Here is a 25482-nt window from a genome sequence, read left to right on the forward strand (position 1 = left end):
AGGTATTACAAGCGTAAGCTCTGGACCTCTATTCCTGGGCTCGAATGCTAGGTCTGCTACTTACTGTTTGGGGGACTTAGAAAAGCATCCTGCACTCTATGACATTCTAATTCCCCATTATTACATAAAATGGGCCAAAAACCACAACCTTCCGGGTGATCTTGCTGTAAGAATGAAATGCAATTGTATACGTAAAATGCTTCAAGAGCCCTTGATCCTTAGTAAGTACTCTTATAATAAATATCAGCCCTTATTATTTCAAAACACATTTAATAGTTTAAAGGAGTGGTTCTCAAACTGTGGCTCCCAGACCCACAGTACTGGCATCAGCTGGGAACTTAGAAATACGAATTCTTGGATGTGATCTGAGATCCACTGAATCAGAAATTGAAGGGTGGGCAGAGAAAAATCAATCTTTAATCAGCTCTCCAGGTCATTCGGATACAGTCTCAAGATTGCAAACTACTGGGATAAAGGCAGAAGAGATCATTGGCCCTTTTAATTGATAGGAATTTCCAATGGATTTCTGGCTTTGTTTTAGGCATTAATTAATTTGAGATGGTGAGGGACAGGCTGGTTAACAGCTGTAAAGCACTACTTTGGGATGGCCCAATTACCTTTAATGTTAGTTCATGATCTTTATGTTACCTAGGCATGGTAAAACAAAATCTGTCCTTAGATTAAGTATTATAAAAATAATGCTGAAATTATCCTTTTTGGTGTGACTCTATACAAAATGAAGAGCAAATATTGCAACTAAAAATCTTATTTTAATCAAAAAACATGGGGTTGACTAGAACTTACATACATTGTACAATGCAGAGTGTTGAAAATCTATTCATTCTTGGACATTATGTGATTCTTTTGAGTTGGGCATTAACATCCTAGAGAGTAGGTACCCTAAAAATGTTATTTCTCTTTTATTCTGTTTTGACATAGAAAAGGAAAGTAATAACCAAGTGATAATATGTACATTCAGGTTGGGGGAATGGACACGGCCTTACAGGGTGAGGTTCAGAAGGAGGTACACTTCCTAAGAGCAAGAACAGGATGAGAATATATACTTAAAGCATTAACAGTATTAGCTTTAGTAAACAGGATTATAGAAAGCGTATCTTAACATCCTACATAAAAATAAAGAAGAAGAAAACTGTAAAATACATACTCATAAGCTTTTAAAAACATTTCTTCCTTACACTCTCCTGGAAAATAATATTATATATATAGAGTGTGGGATCAGAAGTGCTACCGTTGAGCTCATTAATCGCCAACTTAAGATTCTCTAAGTTCATCTACAATGTTCCTAAGACATTCTAAAGCAACTCAAGAGCCCATCTACCATTTGGACTAAATCCAAAGAAACTCTACTTGCATGAGAACCATTTCGGAACAGATTACCCCTTCCTGTTCTGGTTTATTCCAAGTAGCAACGTGGCAGTGGGTCCAGACACCCATGCCTTCCCTGGGCTGAGCCGAATGACCACAGCCTTGATTTCAACAAGCAGCAGAATTAGTCTCCAATTATATTAGAATCCTTTAGAAGTCAGGATTTTAATGTAACAGGCAAAGGAATAAGAATGCACTGGGTTTCTGCAGGGCGCTTGGCAAAGCATACAAATTATGCCTATTGTGTCATAATTTGCCATCGACAAGCAAGGCTCATCCAACTTAAACTCCTTCCAACACTTTCATCAACCTAATAGTTTGCTCATTTAACCAAAGGCCACTAGCCTTATTAGTATTCTTAGCATATCAAAGAAAGGAAGGCTGTATAAACAGGGCAAAGAGATTTATTATAATAATTTTTCTCCTTGATCTTAATTTCCAAGATTAATCGCTGCCATTAATGGTGCTGCTTCTGCTATTTTCCTCACACGTTCTGGATGCAAAGAAAACCAGTCACGTGGCAGCTGAGCAACATGATTCTATATTCTATCTTTACTCTGTGACATTCTATTTGAGATATAGACGCTTAATGAAGAGAAATGCAAGTAATCTATTTCCTGTGTCTTGTTAGTTACTTTTTTGTGAAAAGTCTTTCCTAATCAGACTGGCTGGGAACACTTAGGCCTGTGCGTTCTGTTTTGTAGAGCTCTCCAAAAATTCACAGGATGTTCTCTTTAATGAGAAAGCTCTCAGAACAATCGTCAATAGTTTTCCAGGAGGCTAATCGGGTTTTCATCTGGCTGCCTATAATGTCAGCTAAATGGAATCCAAAAGTCACAGATAATTCTTATGGAAATCATGTGTAGCATGTACCCTCCGTTTTTTTAAGCCCCGAAGTTATTATTAAGATGGATTAAAATTACTGTCATTGACATTAATCGTTGCTTCCTAAGTGTGATCTTCACCGCAGATGCATACTTCAGGTCACGTCAACTTGCAAGAGTCCAGTGCCTCTTGCTGTCCTTTGCTCAGGTTGTGGGGGCGTTCGAAGATGGAAATGTTGGGGTGCCTGCTCTGCAGGTGCGCAGTGGTGCAGAAATGAGATGCGAGCTTCGTCAAACATTGTGGACCTGGAAAGACTGTTCTTTGACTTGGATGCTACTCCAGGTTGGAGGCTACAATAGGCACCTGTTGAGTGTCCTCAAGCTTGAGTCCTTACCCGTTCCTGGCGACCGATGCCTCGGGAAAGAGGCCAGGCCCGCATTCTGCCTTACTGGTTTGGTTCCCCAAGTCCTTCCCACACTCCTGGCAGCAGCAGGCGCTCAGCCCCAAGGAAGCACTGTCTCCATCCTCTTCTGGCCACCTCTTTTAACTTGCCCTTGACAAGTGGTTTAGAGATTTCCGAGTCCCTCTGTGCTGTTGCTGTTTTGGGGACCATCAGTGTAGCTTCGCGGTCTAGACAAGCAAGTCATTCAGTTGCAAGAATGGTCTCCCTGTAATGTTGAAAAAATCGGCATGCCATGGGTGATGCCAATGGCCGGTAGAATTCACAGCCCTTCTCCAGCCAATCCTATCACATCAACATCTGCGGGGACATTCCCGGCACGGTGACTTGCTAGTCTCTCGACCGAGATCTTTCTCACATAGACCGAAGTGCGGGAAATTGTTATGGTTGTAGGTCAAGAGGCTGGTTAATAGCAATTTCACATGTTTGACCTAATACTGCTCCAAATCTCCTCCCTATGTAATGTGGCTCCATTTCCAATGAACTGCTTTCCAGTCTGCGGTGCCCCTGCTCACTTCAGCTACTGGAAATCTCTCCCTTAGCCTAAGTCCCTCTTCAGAGCACTTTCAGGTCGCCAGCACAGCTCTTTGGGACCCGTATGTCATCACTAGGCTGTGGAGTGTAGGTCCTCCTTAGGGCTGCACCCCTTCCACTTCAGCTTTGTACCTTACAGACCCCCTTGCTCCTTGTAAGTAAGTGCTTTATAATTATTTGCCAGAGTCACGGAGAACCGCAATTATGACCCAACTTGCGGTCATAATGCCCATGTTCAAATCCCCAATGTAATTCTTTCCTACTGGTTTACCCTTACCTGCAAATGGAAATAATAATACCTTATCCTTGCCTTGTAGTTTGGTGTGAGAATGAATACATTAACAGCATGTGCTCAGAACAGGCAAGGGTTGAATGGATACAAGTTGCTATTATTATTATTATCACTGCTATTATTTCAAAATGACCAATGCTGCAAAGAGTCTCTTGCAGACTCGGGGTCTAGCCCTTTCGTGGAGATACGTGAGAGAGAGCTCAATCACAAAACAGGAAGCTGCTGGTCTGATCTGAAACACAGTGTGCCCAGCAGTGACATCTTTAGCAAAGGGTCAAGGCTGCTTTAGATCAGGAGCAGGAGCCCATGTCGCTGGCTGCACGAGGATTCCGCTGGGGCAGCTCCAAAGCTGTGGGTCCCTAGCCTCCTTCCCAGCCCAATGAAATCAGACTCCCTGAGGCTGGGGTCCTGGAATCAGGGTTTGTAAAAGCTTCCCAAGTGGTCCTAATAGCAAAGCCAGGACCGAGAACTGCTGACTCCTGGGGTCACACATGTGTTATTTGCAGTCGTCTGGGATAATGGTAAATAACCGTAAAGAAAAGTTATTCAATTAGAAGTTCTTTCTCAAGGTTATCATGCCCAATCAGGAAAGTATCAGCATTCCTGTTTCTTTTATTTCCTCCAACCTTGGCCACCACCATGAAAGGACATGAAGGAAGAGGACATATTTGCTAAATTAAACTCAGTGACTGAAACTCAATGACGAGATTTGAGAGGTCAGGGAAAGAGTGTAACTAAGCTTCGAGCTTTACAGAATTTACAAACATGTTTACACGTTTCTAGAAAGAGCTAGAAATAAAGGGCAGGAGATTGTTTTCCCCCATTGGATGAGGGAGCGTTTGGCTATGCTGCCCTACACCCAACCGATTCTACTATTTGACTACAGGAAACATTTCTCAGGGTACTTGAACCCAAGTGCATATCAGGCCCCAGCAGCTGAGTTTCATTTGAGACAAATTTCCGGATCCTCATGAAGCGTATCTGTCCATTTTTGTCACTTATCAATACCCTTCGAAGTCTTTTTAGACCTTTCCATCAGCCATCCCTCCAACCCACCCACTGCAATTTTAAGACGGAAGAGATACTGTATAGCTGGTTTTGTTTTTTTGGTCTTTGGAGGACAATAAGGCCCTGTTATATCTATCCTTGCTTGGCTCTCCCCAACAGAAAATCTTTTTTGCCCTCTGTTAGGACGCGGGCTGTAGTTTCAACGGCTCCATCAGCTGAGAGCGTGAGCTGTCAGAGGCTGCTTCAGAGGAAACCCAAGAGGATGCTCTCCTGTCTCAGAATCAGTAAATACAACCTATAATGGACTGTGTCAGATTCCAAGTCCTCACCCCGTGTCATGCTGCAGGGACCCAATGTCTGGGCAAAGCCACCTCTGACTGAGGGGCAGGGACATAGATGGGGAGTCTAGGTATTCAATGTTTCAAACGTCCTTTTAACTAACATTCCAGATTTTCTGCTTCTTTTCTGAGTAAACGCTCAGAAGAAGGGTTTTGAGCATTAATTTGGTTTACTTTTAAGATAAATGAGGGGCGCCTGGGTGGCTCAGTGGGTTGAAGTCTCTGCCTTCGGCTCAAGTCATGATCCCAGGGTCCTGGGATCGAGCCCCACATCGGGCTCTCTGCTCAGTGGGGAGCCTGCTGCCTCCTCTCTCTCTGCCTGCCTCTCTGTCTACTTGTGATCTCTGTCTGTCAAATAAATAAAATAAAAATCTTAAAAAAAAAAAAAGATAAATGATTTGACCATTGCAACTGCCAACCTAAGTTGGTGATATAGAGCCACTAAAAAGGCAAAATGCTTTATTGCTCTCCCTGACAACTTTTGCTTACATTGTGCTTCACTATTTAAAAATGCTTTTGTGTGTATTAACTTCTTTAAATAATGGGAAGGTAGTGAAATGGTTAGGTATTTAATAATAAACTTAAGAAGGCATATAATCCAGTCAAGTTTTTATAATTATACTTGCAAAAGAAATGAAAAAGTCGCTGTATAACTCTTAACTCGGGCAATTTATCAATACACTTAAAAAAGGCACACCTTCCATTTTTACTCTTTAAATGTGCGAATCAAAACCCCACGCCTCTTCCAGAATATCACAAAGCCTCATCTACAGGAATATAAGAAAACATCATCCTCCCTCCAACCTATGTGGGTCCTGCAAAACCTGATGGAAAGAAAAGAAAGGCAAAACATTTGGGGTGGGGCACGGAACGTCCCTGTGCCTCATTTCTGATTTCCTGCACTCATTTATGAAGATTGGATTTTCACACCAAAATTCGGGAGAAGCAAGATACGCGATCGTCTGGCACCTGCAGAACTCAGAGAGAACGGATACATCTCCTCTGGGCTCTGGGGCTGCCGGCCGGTACGGCGAGTCCGTGGAATCGACTTTTGCAGACGAGACTGTACTGTCAACGTCTGTGGGAATCGCTGAGTTCTCTTCAGGTCTGACTTCGAAAACTACGCAGGGACAGTCCCTAAATGGCCAGGGTCCTCTTTTCATTTTCTACGTTGATTAAGTCTGTCCACATTCCAGGCTTGTAGAAATGCTTCTTTATGTTGAAATAGAAAGGAGTTGACAAGAAAGGTGATGAGATGCGCTTTCCCCCCAAGGTAAACGTTCTCCACACACACAAGCATCTCCTGATGTCAGGAAGACAAGGCAGTCCGGCGGGTAGTCCTTTAGGGCAGAGGTACTTCTTTTAACTGAATCCTTACAACTAAAATCCGGCTCCCCGTTTCTTGTACAACTCATGTTTGTGATCACTAAAGAGTTTGAGGATCTGTTATTGTCCCATATTGTCCCATCTTGCTTTATTTTGTGGTGCTTTACTCGTCCACTGATAAAGTGATGGGAGATGTCAACGGCTGTCACTTAAAGCCACAGGTGGGAACGAAGCCGTCAAAACAAGTGTGGCTCGCGTGCTTGATCGGGTCAGTCTCAGCACTAAGGAGAACCATGAGCATTGCAAACCAGAAGCATCCTGTGCCTTGGTGTTTGAGGCCATTCTTACCATGCGTGATGCTCTCTCCACACTCGGGCGAGCATTTGGCTTGAGGTGGTCTTCAGTCAATAGGGGCTCCCGCACTTGGCTGAAGAAATGACACACCTTCCTTGGAAGACCACACTTCAACCTCAGACTTTAAATAATTCCTACACAGCGGCTGCCAGGAACATAAATCCACACTCAGAAAGTCTCAAACACAAGAGAAAATAAGTCCCTGGGAGCCAGATTTATTGGAAACACGAAGCAGGATAGAATTCATGAAGAATGAAGATAATGGGATTGTCACACTGAGAATATGAAAACAAGCATGTTTAATATATTTAGAGATATAAAGGGACTTTGAAATGAATAGTTAGAAAAGATCATCTGATATTTCAAGACAAATTTGAGTAAGGACAAACTGAACTAGTAGAAGTGATAATATAGCTTAAAAAAGCATTTTAGACATAGACTAATGGGACTCTCTGATAGGATCAGAAATGGTACAACTACTTTGGAAATAGTTTGGCATTCTCTTCAATAGTAAAATGTACACCTGCTATAGGACCCAGCCATTCCTCATGTATTTACCCAAATGAAGAGAAAGTATATGTCATGCAAAGACTCGTACATCAGAATTGTTTATAGCAGCTTCATTTGTAGATGGCAAAACTGCAAACAACCCAAGTGTCCAGCGAGAGGTGAATGAAATCACAAACGGCGACCTATTCAAGCAAAGGGATAATACTCAGCAATGAAGAGGAATGCAGTATTGGTAACCCCAACAGTTAAAATTTTATAGTTCTTTACAATGAAATACTTAGCAAATTAAGAATTAATAGGAATGAACTTAGATAAAATGAGTCTATTAAGAAAAACTACATTAGACACAGAAGAACACAGCAACTTCATTCATAGCAATATACACCAGAGAGATTTAAAAATAATATATGTATGCATAAAAACTTTTTAAAAAAAATATTTTAGTTATTTATTTGACAGACAGAGATCACAAGTAGGCAGAGAGGCAGGCAGAGAGAGAGAGGAGGAAGCAGGCTCCCTACCGAACAGAGAGCCCAATGCGGGGCCCGATCCCAGGACCCTGAGATCATGACCTGAGCCGAAGGCATGAAAACTTTTATATGAATGTTCATAATGTCCCCAAATACGAAGAATATGAATGTCCAACTACTGATCAATGAACAAATAAGGCATGCTACAGCCATACCATGGACTCTTCTTGGGCGATAAAAAAATGAAGGACTGATACAGGGAACAGATGGGTGAACTGTGACAGTATTATGCTAACTCAAAGCGCTCATCATAAAAGATTTCATATTACATGAGTCCATTTATAGGGCATGTTCAGAAAAGGTAAATATGTAAAGCTGGGGAACTTTTGGGGGGTGATGACAACATTCAAAAATTGATGTGGTGATGGTTGCTAGACTATAAATACCCAAAAGCCATGAGATCTTACACTTCAAAGGAATGACTTGAATGGTACGTGGTTTACATCTCAATAAAGTTGTTGTTTTAAAAAACCTCCCAGCAGTTCTTACAGTGAGAGAGATGAAAGGAATCCCATTCACTGGAAAAGGCTGCCTTCTCTCCCCCACTTCTCACCAGTACAAAAAGAAAATAAAACGAAGTGAAAGTTAAAAGATTTTAAAAGGAGAGAACACAGTAATCTTCAAAGGTTACTCACAAAAACCCTCAAGAAATCTACAAATTACAGAAGTAGTTAGAAGACTTTATCGAGTTTTCTTAGTATTCAATCAGTATAGAAAAATCAATTGCACTTCCATATAAAAAAGAAACTTTTAGAAGATGCACCCTGTTTAAAAAAATAATGTTTCTGGGAGCGACAAAAACTCTAAGGAGCTCAGAATAAGTGAAACAAAGAACAGTGCAAGGACTTGAAGACACGTGCATAAACGTCATGAAAGATGATAAATAACATGGGCTGACATCAAGTTCACAGACAGGAAGCCTCAAAATAATCAAGCTGTAATTCTCCCTCCATCTCCCCAGAAGTACACCATACATAGGTGCAGATTTCACACTGTGATAGAAATGACACAGTAAGTTATAAGATAAAGGACATTCTACTCAATATAACTACTGAGACAGTCATTTACATGGAAAAAAAGAAAATCAAATTTCTACCTTCTGTCATGTCAAAAAAAATCAGTTACAAATGAATTAAAGGCTTTAATGTGAAATGATGAAACTTTATAATTAAATTAAATCACAGGAAATTACCTTGATGCTGTCTTAGGAGGTAAGATTCCTCAAACAAGATTCCAAAAAGCAGAAATCGTAAAACACAGTGATCAACCCTAACAACACCAAGGAAGCCCTTCTGTGCGCCTGAGGACACCAGAAGGAGTGAAGAAACACAATCCGGGAGAACTTGGTTGTAGCGCATGCAAGTAACAAAGGATTAATTTCTGAATATACTGAGAATTAAAGGAACTAAGAAAAAAGGAAATACACCATTAGAATAATGTGCAAAAGACACGGATCTATGTTTAATGGAAGAATGAACACGAATAGCTAATAAATGTGTAAAAAACTCTATCAGTGTGGAAGTCCGCAAGATGCCAACTTCAAACCCACCCCATCTGTGACAACAGGACAAAGGAAAACTTGGGAAATAGCAAGTTTTGTTGCGTAAATGGAGAGTTGGACCATTCGTTGTTGATGGGAATGTACACTGGCTCAGCCACTTCTCAAAGCTCTTTGGCATTGTGGAGGAATTTAAAGATGTGCAAATCGTACAAGTTGCCCACGCTCTCTCTGTGCACGTCCAGGACAAACACTTGCATCCCTACACTAGGAGTCCACATGATTATGTCCCATAGTATTCCATATATGTATATATATATATATATATATATATACCACATCTTCTTTATTCATTCATCTGTGATGAACATATTATGCAGCCATCAAAAAAAAAATGGAACTAGAGGGTATTATGCTAAGCGAAATAGGTCAATCAGAGAAAGACAATTATCATATGATCTCACTGATATGAGGAATTTGAGAAACAAGACAGAGGATCATAGGGAAGGGAGGGGAAAATGAAACAAGATGAAGCCAGAGAGGGGAGACAGACCATAAGAGACTCTTAATCTCAGGAAACAAACTGAAGATTGTTAGGGGTGGGGGGGAAGGATAGGGTTGCTGGATGATGGACATTGGGGGGAGGGTGTGTGCTATGGTGAGCGCTGTGAATTGTGTAAGACTTATGAATCACAGACCTGTGCCCCTGAAACAAATAATATGTTGTATGTTAATAAAAAAATACATAGTTAAATTAAAAAAATAATAATTATGTTCCAAGCCATATGTTTCTGAAAGCAAAGCTTGCAAAGTGTGCAAATGTTCTGCTCAAGACCAAGGAGAGATGAGTTACTGAACAGCCGCAGGGTGAACTAGGAGGCCTCAGTGAAAACCATGTATAAGTCCCAAGCATCCCATATCAACATGGATAAATCTGAACAAAGGTTAAAAAAACAAAGTTGAGTTAAAAAAGGCAAGTTGCAAAAAAATATGTAACCTACTTGTGCAAGAATCAAAAACAAGCAAGCCAAATAATATTTTGCAGATTTGCATGCAGACACACGGGGAAATATAAAGAAATCCAAGGGAATGAATAGACACACAATGCAGGCCAGTGTTTCTGTCTGAGACAGCACGAGAGGCGGAGAGAGAAAGGCAAGAAGAGTCTCCAAAATCTATCAGTCAATTTCTACTTCCTCCGTAGAGATTTGTGGCACTCTTTAAATCCTGCACTAAAAAATACCCTAGATGCTCAAACTGTGTATGTCACATATTTCATTATACCCACATATGCCACTTTCTTGAAATATAAGATTTGTTTCTGAACATTTTATCTGTGTAACAATCTTCAAAAACTTCTCTTCATTTCATAACTAAAGTTCTGTTAAGAGACTGGTAACTTTGGGGGTCCCTGGGTGGCTCAGTCAGGTAAGCGTCTGACTCTTGATTTCAGCTCAGGTCATGATCTTAGGGTCCTGGGAGCGAGCCCCGTGTCGGGCTCCCCACTCAATGGGGAAGTCTGCTCTGGAACACCCCCTCTTCCCCCTGCCTCTCCCTCTGCTCACACCGGCACACTCTCTCTCTCTCTGATAAAGAAAAAAAAAATCTTTAAAAAAATTCTAACTTAAAAAAAAATAGGCCATCAATCCATTTTTAACAGAGTACTTTCATTTGGAAGTATCTTATCATTGTGCTCAATTAGCATCTCAGAGTTTTATTTTATTTTATTTTTTTAACTTTTCTCACTGAAAATGAAAGAATTCTCCCTGGGAATAATAATGCAAGTTAAATCTTCTGTGAAAAATGGCGAATCAAATCCCTTGACAGAAACACTACCAGCTACTTTATATCTTATTTCTTAAAATTCCCTTTTTTGAAGTTTTTAATATTTATTTAAAAACTTTCAAATATTCTACGGAGCATTACTTCTTCATTAGTTTATTATTCCTTTGTTCTGACTCCATGAGTTGCACACGAAACTAAGTTCTGATTAATTTTCTCCCACTGGAATGCTAGTTCATTATCCAAATATAATAAGTATTTGAAATGGTCAGATTTAAGCCTAAAATACACCTCTGTATCCCCACCCCAATGAGTAACTTAAATAGAATTGAGCAAATTTAATTCTCTCTCTTGATTCTGGGTCTTGCATTTGCTGCGTTATCTTAGTACTAAATGGCTGATCGCGTACATAAAGGTGAGTTTGACCCACGTTTTGTTTTAAACGCTAAAGAGAGCAACAACTTTAACCAGGGAAAGATCTGGTTATCATCCCTACTACGTCAAGTTACATCCTTCAGGTAGCATGAAGAATGGAGGCGATCTGACAACAGGCAATTTGCTTTCCTCATCCTGGGCTATATTCTCAGTGTCAAGTACAATATATCACGTGCATTAAGTCCACGATTTATACGTAATGAATGGGAGGACGGACGGACGGAATGAGATCGTGAGCTCCATCCTTTCATAACAGACAACTTCACAAATTCATGTCTCTATATGGTTGTCCTTATGTTGTTGACTCTGGCCACCGACCCACACAGCCATGGGCAATTCATCTCTGAATTAGCAACCAGACACACAGACATTGGAACGCCATTAGTTTCCACAATCCCTTAAAGACCCTCGATGTTTTAATAAAAATGCTAAAAATTCCAATGTTCAGGTAACATCGAGAATTTTTTCTATTCTCACCTTCGTCTCATTTTGTACCAGGTTGCAAAGGCAGTAAGCAAAGTTCATTAATAGTGGAACGCGGTTTCTCAAAATTATAATGACCTTGAACAACTATCCACCTGAGGGTCGATAGAGTTTCCAGTGGTGATGAGACCATGTCCTGACCACCGATATTTCAGTGTGTTATGCTCTTATTATCACATACATATCCCTCACACATTAATTTAAGAACATCACTTTACTGTGGTGTTCTCCGGCAGAGACTGACAATAGTTGAAATGTTGTTTTCAGTTAATTTGATATCACCATAATCGGCCCCTAAACAAGCAAAAAAGAAGAGAAGGTATAAATAGCATTTCTATGTGAAAATGAGGCTATTTCCTATTTGTGTATATGACAAGTGGATCATAACTGCAGTGCTTACACAAAATAATAAATTAATAGGAAGAGAACGAACTCTCACATACTGAATGCTTGGCTCAGTGGCAAACACTACACTAATTGCTTTAAACCTATTTTCACCTTTAATCTTCACTCCAAACCTCTCCCCAATTTACCTATAGATAAATGGAGCATCTAGAGGACATTTCCCAATGTCACACGGGTCACAATATGCAGAGCTGAGATCCAGATCCAAAACCTACTGGTTCCACACTCCACCGCGGGCATCACCACCCTACACCACCTGCTTCAATTGCTGCTTCAATGCCTGTGGGGCATTTGTGATGTGATGGGAACACAAGAGTTTCAAAAGACAGAATGAGACCCTTTACCTTAAATGAAGAGTGTCAAAAATGACAAAGTTCTCACAGGTGGATCCTGTCACTCACACATTAGAGAGAAAAGGTTAATTGCTAAATTTTGGCGTAGAGATGGCAGTCAATTCCTTAGATCTTTTCCATAAAATCTTGCTGAGAGTTACATTTGCAAATGTGTGCGGAAGACTAAGCAACAATGTATGACAATTTTTAAACTTCCTCCGCTCTTGAGGTACTAAGTACACAGATGTTTGGGAAGACTGGGGCTTATGAATACAGCTTTACTGTCAACAAACAGACAACATCTTTGCTGCCTGCTGCTAACACAGCAATCTCTTAAATTTAAAATTCTATGATACTTTCTCCTGGATAAAGAGGAATTAGAATATATTCACATTCCAAGAAGTAAAAAAAAAATCAAAGATTGTTTCTTGCAAATGGGCACTGCTTGGAACAGAAGTGAAGCCCAGTGTTGGTTTAGCCTTCCAAATGTTTACATTAAAAAAAAAAAAAAAGTAATAATTTCACAATTCTATTCTGCCTCCTTTGACACAGTGCTACACTATAAAACTACCCCCATGGCCACCTCCTGTTCTCTTCACACATCAACATATCTTATCATGTTTCACCTGCTTATATAACGCTCTTTTGTGTTTGAGAGTAAGCCCCTGGAGGCCAGGAGCCTTGTCATACTCGTATTTGAAGCATAAAGAGGGCTTACTAACCTGTTAGGCCTTTAGAATTACCCTATAAGCATTTTTTCCCATGGGACCAATGATGATGGCTTAAAAGGACCACTCCCCATGACCTCTCAGTGTGGGACCCTCTGTTCTGGTTTCCTAGCTTCACCGTAGTTTTTAGCCAAACTAGAAAACACCGAAAGCATCTGAGGCAGTTTATACGTTATATGCAGATAAACTTCTTTTAGACTGTGCTTTCCCAAATGTAAAATCCACGCCTTGGCCTAAGTGGAGATGCTTATAATGAAAAGACTACTTCCACGGATATACAGACATCTGTCTGCCTTCCTCTGAAGCACCAGATCTATCTGGTACCATCTTGCTATCCTCATTCCTTAATTAGATCTGTTATTCAAGTTCACATAATGTCACCATCTTAAAATAGTCCGATGTGACTCACTGCCCGCAGTGGAAGGTGCCAATGGGACGAAGAGCCCAGAAGTGGGGAGGATGAACGACTCAATGCTTCTGCTTCACAGGGGAGGGAACAGAGGCCCAGAAAACCCACATGACCTTCTCGAGGCAACTCTTGAATGTGATAGTTCCAAGACCACGGATATCCTCAAACACACACCACAACGCTTTTCCTGTGCTCTCTCCACTGCCTTTCCATCCTACTAATTGGAACATACAATGTTCATGGTGGACAGCGAGCTGCTGCATCCCAGTAATGACCACGGAACATCTTTCTTCTTAAGTGAATCGAATGCCCATTGTTATTTTGTCCCCTGAAGTATCACTGGTTGCCAATCCCCTGAAAAGAGCATGAACAATTATAAACAAAAAAAGTGGGCAAAAGCTCTTGAACACTCAGCATCTGAGCAAAGGCAGAAGGACACGTCAATGCCTTCATCAACGGGCACTTCCACCTCTCATCATATTCAACAGCCAGAGCACGTAATAAGCGTGCATGTTCTGGTCAATGCTGGTCTGAAAAAATATCCATTCAAAGAGTCACTGGCTTCCAGATCATAATTGATTGAGCACTTCCTGTCACCGGTGGTGTTACTGCATTTCTGTTCTTCACTTTCCAACCACACCATAGCCCAAGTCTCAGCTCCAGCTCCAGCAGGAGGCCCAGTGACCCCGTAAATTGTGCTCTGAGAAAGGTGTCTTCCACTCTGATGTGGCAGTCTCTGTGACGCTGTCTAGTCTATAAAATGAAGGAAGCAAATGTGGCGCTACCTTGACACGCCACTTTAGCCCATTGTGAGAGGAACCATTCTTTAGCTCATTGTGAGAGGAACCATTTCATTAGCTTTGGTAGAAAAATTAAGAAAGAGACTCAACAAAAAGATTATCTGTTTATTCATCAAGAAGGAAAAATATATAGGATTCGCTAGTAACAATGTGCGAGGTGATGCGTACTTACATTTCTCATTTAATCTTGGCAAAATTACAGAAAAGTGTTAGCTCCACTATTGTAGATTTTTTAAAAAGTGAAATTCGGGGCAATTAGCAAACCCAGGCAACATCTAAAAACACAGTGATGGGATACAGCTCTAAACTATGAAACTGCCATTTCATCTTTTAGATCCATGAGTTAAAGAAAATGATAAGGATGACAGAAAATACAAAGAATATTCTAGACTGAATTTATAAAGATTTTTGGTTCTGTACCAATCAGAATTTTAAATTGTAAAATTAGTTAGTTTTCCCAAGATATCCTTTACAATACAAAACATCTAAATAAAATTTATTATATTGTTTTTGTTTTTTAAGATTTTTATTTATTTGAGAGAGAGAACATGAGCAGGGAGAAGGGCAGCGGGAGAGGGAGAAGCTGAGTCCCCAATGAGCAGGGAACGCAATCACAGGACCTCGGGACCCCAGGACCCTGGGATCAAGATCTAATCCAAAGCCAGACACTTAACCAACGGAGTCACCCAGGCACTCTTGGTATATTGTTTTTAGGTGTAAAGTTAACATTCGTTTTTCAATATGTCATTTTGGAAAGAAATCAGGTTTCAAAATTGATTCAAAAGTGTTAAATACAGTAGTTGCTGTAAGAAATACAGTAAAGAATTATAAATACTAGGTACTGACCCGTTTTTAGGACCTACATCAAATCCGCAGGATCGCTGAAGATCTGTTGTCCTGCAGAGGTCTAGCAAACCCTATTTAGTAAGTACTATAGCCTGAACGTCTGTGTCTCTCCCAGTCTTGTATTTGATGTTGAAATCTAATCCTCTCAGTGATGGTATTTGGAGGTGGGGCCTCTGGGAAGTGATCAGGTTACGGGGTGGAGTTTTCATTAATGGAATTCCTGCCTTCATAAAGGAGGCCTCTTAGAGCTCCCCCACCCCTTGTGCCAAATGAGGACACAGCACAAAGAGAGCTGTCTGTGAACCCAGAACCAGGTCCTCATCAGATACCAAATCTGCTGTGCCCTTGACCTTGGATTTCCCAGCTCCAGAAGCATGAGATAGAAATTCATGTTGTTTATAAGCTACTCAGTCTATGGTACTCTGCTAAAGCAACCTGAAAGACCAAGACAATACAACTAGCATTTTATAAACATAAATATTAGTATAATTTGTCCATTGGCAATTTGCAAGAGAATGCTGAACAGTCTGGATATAATTAAAAGCAATAATAACATATGTGATTAATACTCTTTACCTCATTTGTGTAAGAATGAGTCTCAGAAATATATCCAGATGAAGGAATTCAAAATACCCGTAATCGCTGGGGTCGGGGTGGGGGGTAGAGAGAAAATAAGCACAAAATCAGTCCAAAATGTTTGTATCTCTAGGATGAGAGTGGACTGCAGACATGTAGATAGTTATTTAGAACATACATAATTTACAAGGTAATTTAAGACTGAATAACAGCATGATTTACAACATAATTTAAGACTGAGTAGCAGAAAGGTGTATTAACATGTGTACTTGGGGAGTAAAGACACCTGGGTTCAAAAATCAGTGCCTGGTCCTAGCTGTTGGATGCTGGGAGAGTGAATTTCCCTCTCTGAATCTCAGTGTTGTTATCTACAGCTCAAAGTAAATTGCATGATCTATGTAAATCTATAAAAATTGCTCAAAAATACTACCATTATTGTTATTAAAGTGAGGGCACCTGGGTGGCTTAGTCGGTTAAGTGGCTGCCTTCAGCTCAGGTCATGATTCCAGAATCCTGGGATGGAGTCCTGCATTGGGCTCCCAGCTCAGCAGGGAGCCTGCTTCTCCCTCTCCTGCCTACTCCTGCTTTCTCTGGCTCTCTCTGTCTCTCTCAACTAAATATGAGACCTTTAAAAGAATTATTATTAAAGTTACCACTGTTATCATCATCTTCCCGAGATGAGAGTAAAAAGACAAGACTAAGTCAACACCATGCATAGAGTACATCAAACCAACGGGGCCTGGAATACAGAGTACTATTCTCATGTGAGAACTAACTAGAATGAATACTGAAATGTGATATTCTGTGATATTCTGATCTGGTAAGGTCAGTATAATATAAACCATTCGATACATGAGATACATATTATATATATCTGGAATATATAGAGATAGAAATCCTTATAGCTTAACAAGACTGGTGCTTTTTCCAAAGCAAGAGCAATGAAAATAACAACAGTAAGAGAAATCCTACATATCCACTCTTTCATTCCTACATTCATCGAGTGACCAGATAGCACAAGCTGGCCAAGACTTCGGCATATCCTCCTAGTCTTTGCCCTCCAGGAATTACTGAGAGGCTAGGATAGCATCTGCTTCTACTTCTAGTGGCTGAGAAAGCTCAGGAAATTCTCACTACAGGTGAGCAAGAGGTAGCAGCTTTAAGCCGCGTTGTGCATTGTCTTACTGGATCAGGAATTCACAGGACACCAGGGTGCCATCTAGAAGTGGCTCAGCACAGTGGACTTGGACTCTAGGCTAGATTATAAGAAAATGGAAAGATGGGAAAGGCTGGTTCCCTTTTAAAGAAGCAACAACTGTAAGTGTCCCCAATCTTTCTGGAGTAGAGACCTGAGCAGAAATGGGATGGTACTGCATGGCGATGATTCCAGAGGGCCCGGAAAGTGGTCTAAAATATTCTTCTTAATTTATGCAGGAAAAAAGAGACTATAGCAGGAAATCCTAAAGGAATAATGCTAGCATTAAGAGGAAAGGCTAGGAAAATGGGGAAAAAAAAAATAAGGGGAAAGATGGTAGTGCAGGGATTAAGAAGAGAACAAGCATTACAAAGGGACCTGAGAAAACTGGGAGCATTTTCGAGGTAGATTTCTGGAAGGAAACAGAGAAACACTTTTTTTTTTTTTTTTTTTAAAGAAATTAGCAATGAAAAAGAAAAACCTCGAAAGTATGTCTATAGTCCCTGTGTTTTTTTCTGTTTTTATATGAAAAGGACATTCTAAAAAAATTAGAAAATACCACTGCAATGTTAATTCTATTACCAACTCAATAAATTAACTGTCCTGTTCAAATAAATCACTAGGCTTTACTGGAGGAGTAGTACTTCAGCTATGTGAGAAATGCTTATATCCTAGTATGGAAACTAATAAAAATGGTATTTAATGCAAAAATAAAATTCTTAAAAAAGCAATTAAAACTGATTCAATGTTATTTTTCCTCCTTCTAGCAAACATGTATTCACCAGCATAAGTATCTAGAATCCTGTGGCTTTGAGTGACTGTTACCTTGGGCTAAGTGACTTCATCTGGAAATGTGTGTATGTGTAGAAATATCTACATAATAAAAAAATTCATTTGAAAAACATTTTAAAGTAATTACTTAATTATTTAAGCTATGTAATTTCCAAAATGAAATACTTTGGCAAATTTATTCCTTCTTTATCTTAAAACAGTAAGTGTGAGTACTTGTTTAAATATCGTATCCTGCAGGATAATGAAAAAATGCACATGTTTTACTTATAATTATATTCATGTATGATTTTTTTTAATTATTCATGTATGATTTAATTCCTTAAGAAAGTTCAGTGATCATGCTTTTAAATAAATGCATTTCATTCTGACAAAAAGTATGTGATTACTTGACTAATGTTTCTTCACCTCTTACTAATTTAACCAGAAATCAACATTTTCTCTGAAATAAGTCTTAATTCTTTGTAAGTGTGCACAAGATTTTTAGACTCTGTTTATAGAATTGCTGGCACTTCAGCTCACAGAAGTTAGTTAATAAAGAGAATGACCTTTGGTAACATGTACTACATTAATTCCTTCTGCATCTACTCTCCCCAAAATGGCAGGCTTGTGTGAAAACTTGCTTGCAAGAAATTCAAAAATTCATCTGTGGGGAAAAAAGAGTATCATCTTATATAGAGCAAGCAGTTTATATTACATATTATGTTTTATCTTGTTAAGTATATTCAACTCCAGTCAGAGTCTTGGCTATCTATATTATAAAAATGGTGAGGCTAAAGATGACAGCTTTATTTGGTAGTCCTATCCCGCAGTAAATAATGACTCTACTCCACAGTCAAACACCTCTATTTCATAGAATCAAAGCCACAGATGATTTTCACACGCCAATCCAAACACATATATACATACATAAAAAAATTTAAAAGGGCCATGCATATTAAACTTTTGAATGAAATAATCATGGTCATAGAATAAGGTTTATTTTTCTGAAAACATCTGTAATTCAACTTTTTGTAGTATATATCTAGCACAACCAGTTGGAAAGCATCGTACACATTTTTCTATTGCCCTATCACCAATTACCCCCAACTGAGTAGCTTAAAGCAATGTCCTTTTTTTTTTTTAAACTAACGGTTTTGTAAGTTTTGTAAAATTCAGGTGTGTAGCATGGTTGGATTTTCTGTTACCATCTGAGTTTCTGCTGGGCTACTTTTCTTTTTTGAGGTTCAAGAGAATAATCATTCAGGCTGTGAGATTAATTCAGTTCCTTTTGGTTACAGCATCAAGTTCCTCTTCTTCTTGTTGGCTGTCAGTCAGGGACATTCTCAGAAGCCATAGGAATTGCGAATCACATAGCTCCTCCACCTTTAAAGCTGGTAATGGAGAATTTCTTACGTGGCAAATCTCTCTGGCTTTGGATTTTTTACTTCCTTTGTTTCTGAGCTTGAGACCATTGTTATAAAACACCATCATCATCATCAGGGTTTCTGAGAGTCAGGCTTTTAAGGCCATAAGTCAGGTCGTAAGATAGGTCTAATTGTGATTTGAGCTCAGGATCTCTGCCATTGTGCTCTTGCTGCCCGTCGGAATCAGGAATTTGATGGGTCATCTACTTTGATGTCCTTAAATTCTCAGTAGCACTCTAGAAAATCCCCTTACATTCTTTGAGTGAAGGTTAAACATTCTGCAACAGGGAACTCCTGGAAGGGTCAATACAGTCTCATCCCCAACGCTCTGATAAGTTCTAATGACCCGCAGGCAGGGGACACCTGGTCTAATTTGGACGGATCAAGAAGACATTCACAAAGATGTGAGCCCTGGCTGGGTAACTGGATCCACAGGAGGTGACCAAGTGAAAGAAGGAAGACATTCTAGACAGAAGGGATCACATGGTTAGTGCCTGGAGACGGGAAAGAGCGGTGTGGCTATGGAAGTGGCAAAGAGTCCTTCAAGGACATGGTTTTGCTCTATGTAGTATGCAGCTCAATCACACCCCAGTGGGGGACAGATCTGGACAGACTGCAGGCAGAAGGATGAGCTAGAATGTTACTAGAGTCTGCAGAGAATATGGCCAAGGCGTAGGCATATACAAGTCCTCAGACCATGGGACAGAGAAGAGCAGTGCATGGCCCCCAGCCTTAGAGGGAAAGGCTGGCTTACAGCGCTGCCAGACCAAGAGCGTGCACAGGCTGAGACCTGAGCAATGGGCAGAGCCACGTAATCCCAGCTGGCCAGGGGGTGAGAGTGAGCTACTAAGCAAGGGGATCTGATCCTGACCGTAAATAAAGGGCATCATCTGGATGAGTAATGTCCCTGACTCAGGTCTGGCTGGTTCTGAGGAATCCGGGAGAAAGGATGGAACCAAACTTTCTCATGGGAAGAGAGTAGGTTCCAACAGCATGGAAAGGATTGGGCTGGAAACAGTGAGGAAAGCCAAGATAGGAAGGATATAAGGCACATGGTGGGTCCGCAGGTGCCAGAAGAAGCACCAGTAATTCCTCTGTAGAAGAACAGTAACACTTAACCCACTCATTGATCTGAATTCTGGAAGCCTCAGTACCCACGTGGATGTTTAGCAAAGTCTGTGAAGAGTCAGAGAGGCTACCATGTTCCTATTTGTGCTACGTGTGTCCTGGCTGCCTGGATGCAGGGGCTGACGAGCTGTGACGCGGGTAGCTCCTGCCTCCCCTTCTCCAACCTCTCCATGTTCTCACGTGTCCACTCGTGGACTATTACACTGTAGACTGCTACAAATGCACACTAATAAAAGTTGTTCAAAGAATTTCAAAGGTCAATGTGATGGCCAGGAAGAAGGTCTTAGGAATCAGATAGAGAATTTCCTATCATCAGTAAAAGGCAGGAAAACACTAAACTCTATTTACTAGCCATTTTTACCACTTACATTAAAAAGTCTGAAAGACACTTGATTTTCTTTCATTTCCTCTAAGAAGCTCTCTTTTCCCCTCCCTAGTATCCCTAAGAATTAGGAAACAACATCTAAAGTATCAAAGGCGTCTTTACCTGTTCTCCCTTTTCAAAAAAATTGTTTATATTCTATTTTAAAATTTTTTAAAAATATTCCTTTTGATGTGCTAACTAGGTTAGTCTATTGTGCTTAATAAAGACTGGAATTTCCAAAGAAGAATTTCTGAAGCCAAGCAAACAACTAGGCTATGATAAATAAAGGAACAGTGGAAGCTATGTATTAGACTTTCCTCCAGTGAATTATCAGTAAATTGCTTGTATTATTCAAGTGCAGATTCATACATTAGAGATTTCCAATATACAAAATAATCAGGCTTAATGAAAACTGACATCATATAGCTATCTGACAAGGAGAAATAATTAGGTAGTGTCATGTGCACTTAGCACTATAATTTACTACTTTTTTTTTTTTTAACCCAGGATTATTGTGTATCATGGGCTGAGAGCCAGGGGTACAGGATATAGAATAAAGAATCAAAAGTTGTCAGGGCTGGGGCGCCTGGGTGGCTCAGTGGGTTAAGCCACTGTCTTCAGCTCAGGTCATGATCTCAGGGTCCTGGGATTGAGTCCCACATCGGGCTCTCTGCTCAGCAGGGAGCTTGCTTCCCTCTCTCTCTCTCTGCCTGCCTCTCCCGTCTACTTGTGATTTCTCTCTGTCAAATAAATAAATAAAATCTTAAAAAAAAAAAAAAAGTTGTCGGGGCTAATTTTTCTGTCTACGTCTGTAGCTCAACGTGGGTTCCATTCAAGATACCTTGGATGGAAAGAAGATACCTAAGGAAAGAAATCAATTCAATCAAATCAAATGAGAGAGGAGGAAAGTTCTTAAGAATTAAAAAGGTAGTCTCATAGAGGCAACCTCTGAAATGCAGCCAGGTCGAATGGGAAGTGAGCTAGCATGTTTATCCTTTAGGAACAACATGGCCTTTCTGCTGGGCTACTATCTCTCACCACAGTCCCCTCAACTGGCTCATAACCCACACAGCCACCATCTCCTATGCCTGCCATCAGATGTCACCCATTTTAGTACACTTATCTCACCTTCTCAAGAGTAAGACCAATTTCTTACAAGTCCGTCACGGGATGAATCAGATTATTTGTTCCTGACCCAATCAGAAGTTGGAAATTGAAGCACAGGATGTAATATTGTTCCCTAGACCTGTGCTGAGCTGGGACTGGGGAGTGGAGGGGATGAAATGAGATAAAAGATGTACAGTGTGCAAAAATATCAAACAGAAAGGTAGAAATAAGAATGGAAAAAGGTAATCTGACCAATAGAGAAACAGTGGGTTGAAAAGCAAAATAGATGTCGATTCAGTGTTGTGCGTGGACCTAGGAACCTAACAGTCTTAGCTTCTCAGGAAGTAGGAAAAAAACCTCACCTTTAACCAAAAGCATTTAAAAAAAAAAAAAAAGAATCAGATGGGGGTGGGGGAGGTGTATAATCTGTGTCTTGGATTTCAGAAGAATTTAAGACCCAATCTGCACACTGGTCTTATTCCAAAATGTGGTTACAATTTGGCTATTACAAATTCTTAATACTTTTTCTTCAAAAAATTGATGTTCAGTTAGCCAGCGTATAGTAAGGAAGGGCACTTGTGATGAGCACTGGATATTTTATGTATGTGACGAATCACTAAATTCTACTCCTGAAATCAATATTCCACTATATGTTAACTAGAATTTAAATAAAAATTTGAAAAAGGAAAAAAAAAGCTCTTCAAATATGTCGAACCACACGGAATGAATCAAATACTCATTTATAAACATTATTTTTCTCCTTCCTCAGTCTTACCATCTTTAACCAGTCAATCTTCCGAAAACAATTTCGAGGAAACCCAATGCACTTTTTTGTTCTGTTTTGGTTTGGTTTGGTTTTGGTCCATTCTCCTTTGGTTAATTTGGGTGTTTGGCCAGTCTGTTTGAGGAATCACAGCTACTTATAACCTAGGTACTTGGATGCAGAGGTAGATATGCTCCCGCGGGTCCAAAATAATGTTTTGTAATAGAAAATGATATTCTGTCCAAGCAGGCTAGCCTAACAAGAGTACAATGATATCCATGTAGATTCACCATTGTTAAGGAAAAAAAGGAACAATGTTTAAAAGACTAATGGCAAGTGATTCGAATAGGAAACATTCTGACTACAATTGCACTCTTACCATGATAAAATATGTTAGAGCAAAAGATACAAGGACATTTTAATTCTTTTGTCACAGCAGGTGGCTAAGAGACTCACGCTCCTCTCTGAGCACAGTGGCCATGGTCCAACCTCCATCTATGAGAGGCCACGTGACTTGTTTGCACCAATGGATTGTACGTGCAGTGATGCAATGGACAAAACAACTGACAGTGAGGTCATAGGGGATGGCAAAGCCCTCAAAAGAGAAGCTGGTCCTTAATAACTGTGGGAGGGAAAGCAGAGAAGCAGGCCCCTGACTACCATCCACTACCTCTACCTGTTGCATGAATGAGGCACAGCTATTAAGTTACTATAATGTTGACCTGCCACAGCAAGTTTCCTTCAAGAAGACAACTCCCTTAAAATGTGAACCTCAAAAATACGACATAGAACAAGATAACAGGAAAGTACAATGCATCACTGAAAATGACAGTTGTGTAACTTTGTTTCACACAACACACACACACACACACACACACACACACACACACACATTTTTAACATGAAAACATGGTCCTAGAGTTGATAATTTACTTTGTGGTCCAGTGATTATGTTTTGTTTTTAAACATTTTCAGACCTCAAACCAACCCCTCATTGAATAATTATTCTGTCTATGAATTCAAAATATTTTTACCCAGGAGAATTGCATGCGTGGCTGATATTTGAGGCACAATTTTGCAACTTAGTATCACATGGAAGCAAACGAGACAGGTGACATCGAAACGTTCTCTTTCATTTCAGGAACCTACACCTCTGGCTCATTTAGGAAAAAAAAAAAAAAAAAAAACGGAACTGAGAGACTGCGATATGGCATCTCCTGATTTTCCAGAGAGTTGACTCAATGCAAAGCCTTCCTTTGTGCAAAATTACACATAATTTGCATTCAGGGCAGGTGTTAATTTTGTTAAAAAGAGTTTCAAGTACAAATCAGGCCATTTTGGACACCTTTTGAACATCTTAAATCAGATTGGTTATAATTCCCTTCCAACGTCTCACTGAATGTTCCAAATCCACTGCCAGGTTTGTAAGGAGAAGATAAACACCACCATTTCCTTTCCCTGGCAGCTCCCAGCCCAGAAGTGTACGGAGGCAGCGTGCCCAGTACCTGATGCTGCTCATGCTGCCCGTCTCTGATCCAAGCTTGCATCGCTCCAGCTGGCTGGCGACGATCTGGCGTTCTGCCTCCAGCTCTCGGGTCAGTCTCTCAAACTGTAATTCCTGAAATAAAGCCACCAAAAAGATTAATTCTATCATCCACTTGTAACGTGGAATTCACATCAAAATGACGTGCTGGTCAAAGGGGAAAAATGACATTTGCCGAGATGCTGAATTTGAGAAGCCGGGGATGTCACTGTGAAATCCAAGAGGGATTGGCACTTCAGACGGATCTGAGTATGTGTCAGAGTCCTGGGGTCTGCTGGCTGGTCTGCTGGCTGGCTGGTAAGTGATTTAATCTTGGTAAGTATCAACTTCATCATCTGTAAAATGGGTTGACAATACTTATTTCCTAATGTCGGGGCAAGGATTTAATGAGGCACCGACCATGAAAAATCAGCCTGGACTATTTGGCAGATGGCCAGCACCGGACAGATATTAATTCTCCTCCATTGAAATTGTAACATGCAGTAAAATGTTACAAGAAACAGCTTTTCTATCATTTGGAATACTGTGTTTAATCCCCATAGGCCTTCTAGCTGCCTCTCTCTACTAATTCGACCCTAACATTACTTGTTACATATTGTTGACTGAAGAGAAATCACGCTTAAACTTCTGCTTCTGTAGGCTTTAAATTTCAGCAGAATGGGAATGATACTGATCCTCCATAGCCTAATTGCTAAGTGAATATCCTCTGAGATATTTGCAGTATCACCTTAAAACAACCCCATTAAACCATTGAAGAATGCTTCTACAGATCTGCCTGATCCTGTTCATGGATCAACGTTAATGAAGAATAATTCAATCAGTATGTCAAGTATTTTAGCTGTTCCAGTTATAGGACTTTTGTACCACATTTTAATCTTTGTCTTATTTTTCCATGCACTTAAGTATTTTAATAAACATACTTATAGCAAAGCAAGTATTTAAAAAATATATTTTATTAATTTATTTGAGAGAGAGAGAGAGAGAATGCGAGAGAAAGGGAGCATGAGAGGATGAGAGGCTAGAGGGAGACTGCCCTGGGAGCGACCTAGGCTGAAGGCAGTTGCTTAACCAACTGAGCCACCCACGCACCCCCAAAGCATGTATTTTGGCTAAAAACATTCAGAAGAAGTTTTTACAACATAATCAAACTACATTTGATTTCTTTAAAAAACAAATTACTGGGGTGCCTGGGTGGCTCAGTGAGTTAAAGCCCCTGCCTTCAGCTCAGGTCATGATCCCAGGGTCCTGGGATCGAGCCCCGCATCGGGCTCTCTGCTCAGCAGGGAGCCTTCTTCCTCCTCTCTCTCTGCTTGCCTCTCTGCCTACTTGT

At 40.3% G+C, this 25482-nt stretch overlaps 1 protein-coding gene and 1 long non-coding RNA gene across 4 annotated transcripts in view; one reads left to right on the plus strand and one right to left on the minus strand.

The window, feature by feature from the left end:
* CTNND2 (catenin delta 2) overlaps nucleotides 1–25482 on the minus strand; it is a 900906-nt gene that overhangs the window by 541757 nt on the left and 333667 nt on the right. For all 3 annotated transcript variants that reach the window (XM_045082021.1, XM_045082022.1, XM_045082023.1), the window contains one exon: nucleotides 24115–24227. In XM_045082021.1, the coding sequence (XP_044937956.1) occupies nucleotides 24115–24227 (113 nt within the window). The remainder of the gene's footprint in view (nucleotides 1–24114; nucleotides 24228–25482) is intronic.
* LOC106006650 lies at nucleotides 145–18080 on the plus strand. Its single transcript, XR_001180905.2, has 3 exons — nucleotides 145–221; nucleotides 4689–4914; nucleotides 17820–18080. It is a non-coding gene; the product is annotated as an uncharacterized LOC106006650 (long non-coding RNA).

The sequence above is a fragment of the Mustela putorius genome, unplaced genomic scaffold (assembly GCF_011764305.1).
Source record: "Mustela putorius furo isolate JIRA1106 unplaced genomic scaffold, ASM1176430v1.1 tig00000589_pilon_pilon_pilon, whole genome shotgun sequence".
Lineage (NCBI taxonomy): Eukaryota > Metazoa > Chordata > Mammalia > Carnivora > Mustelidae > Mustela > Mustela putorius.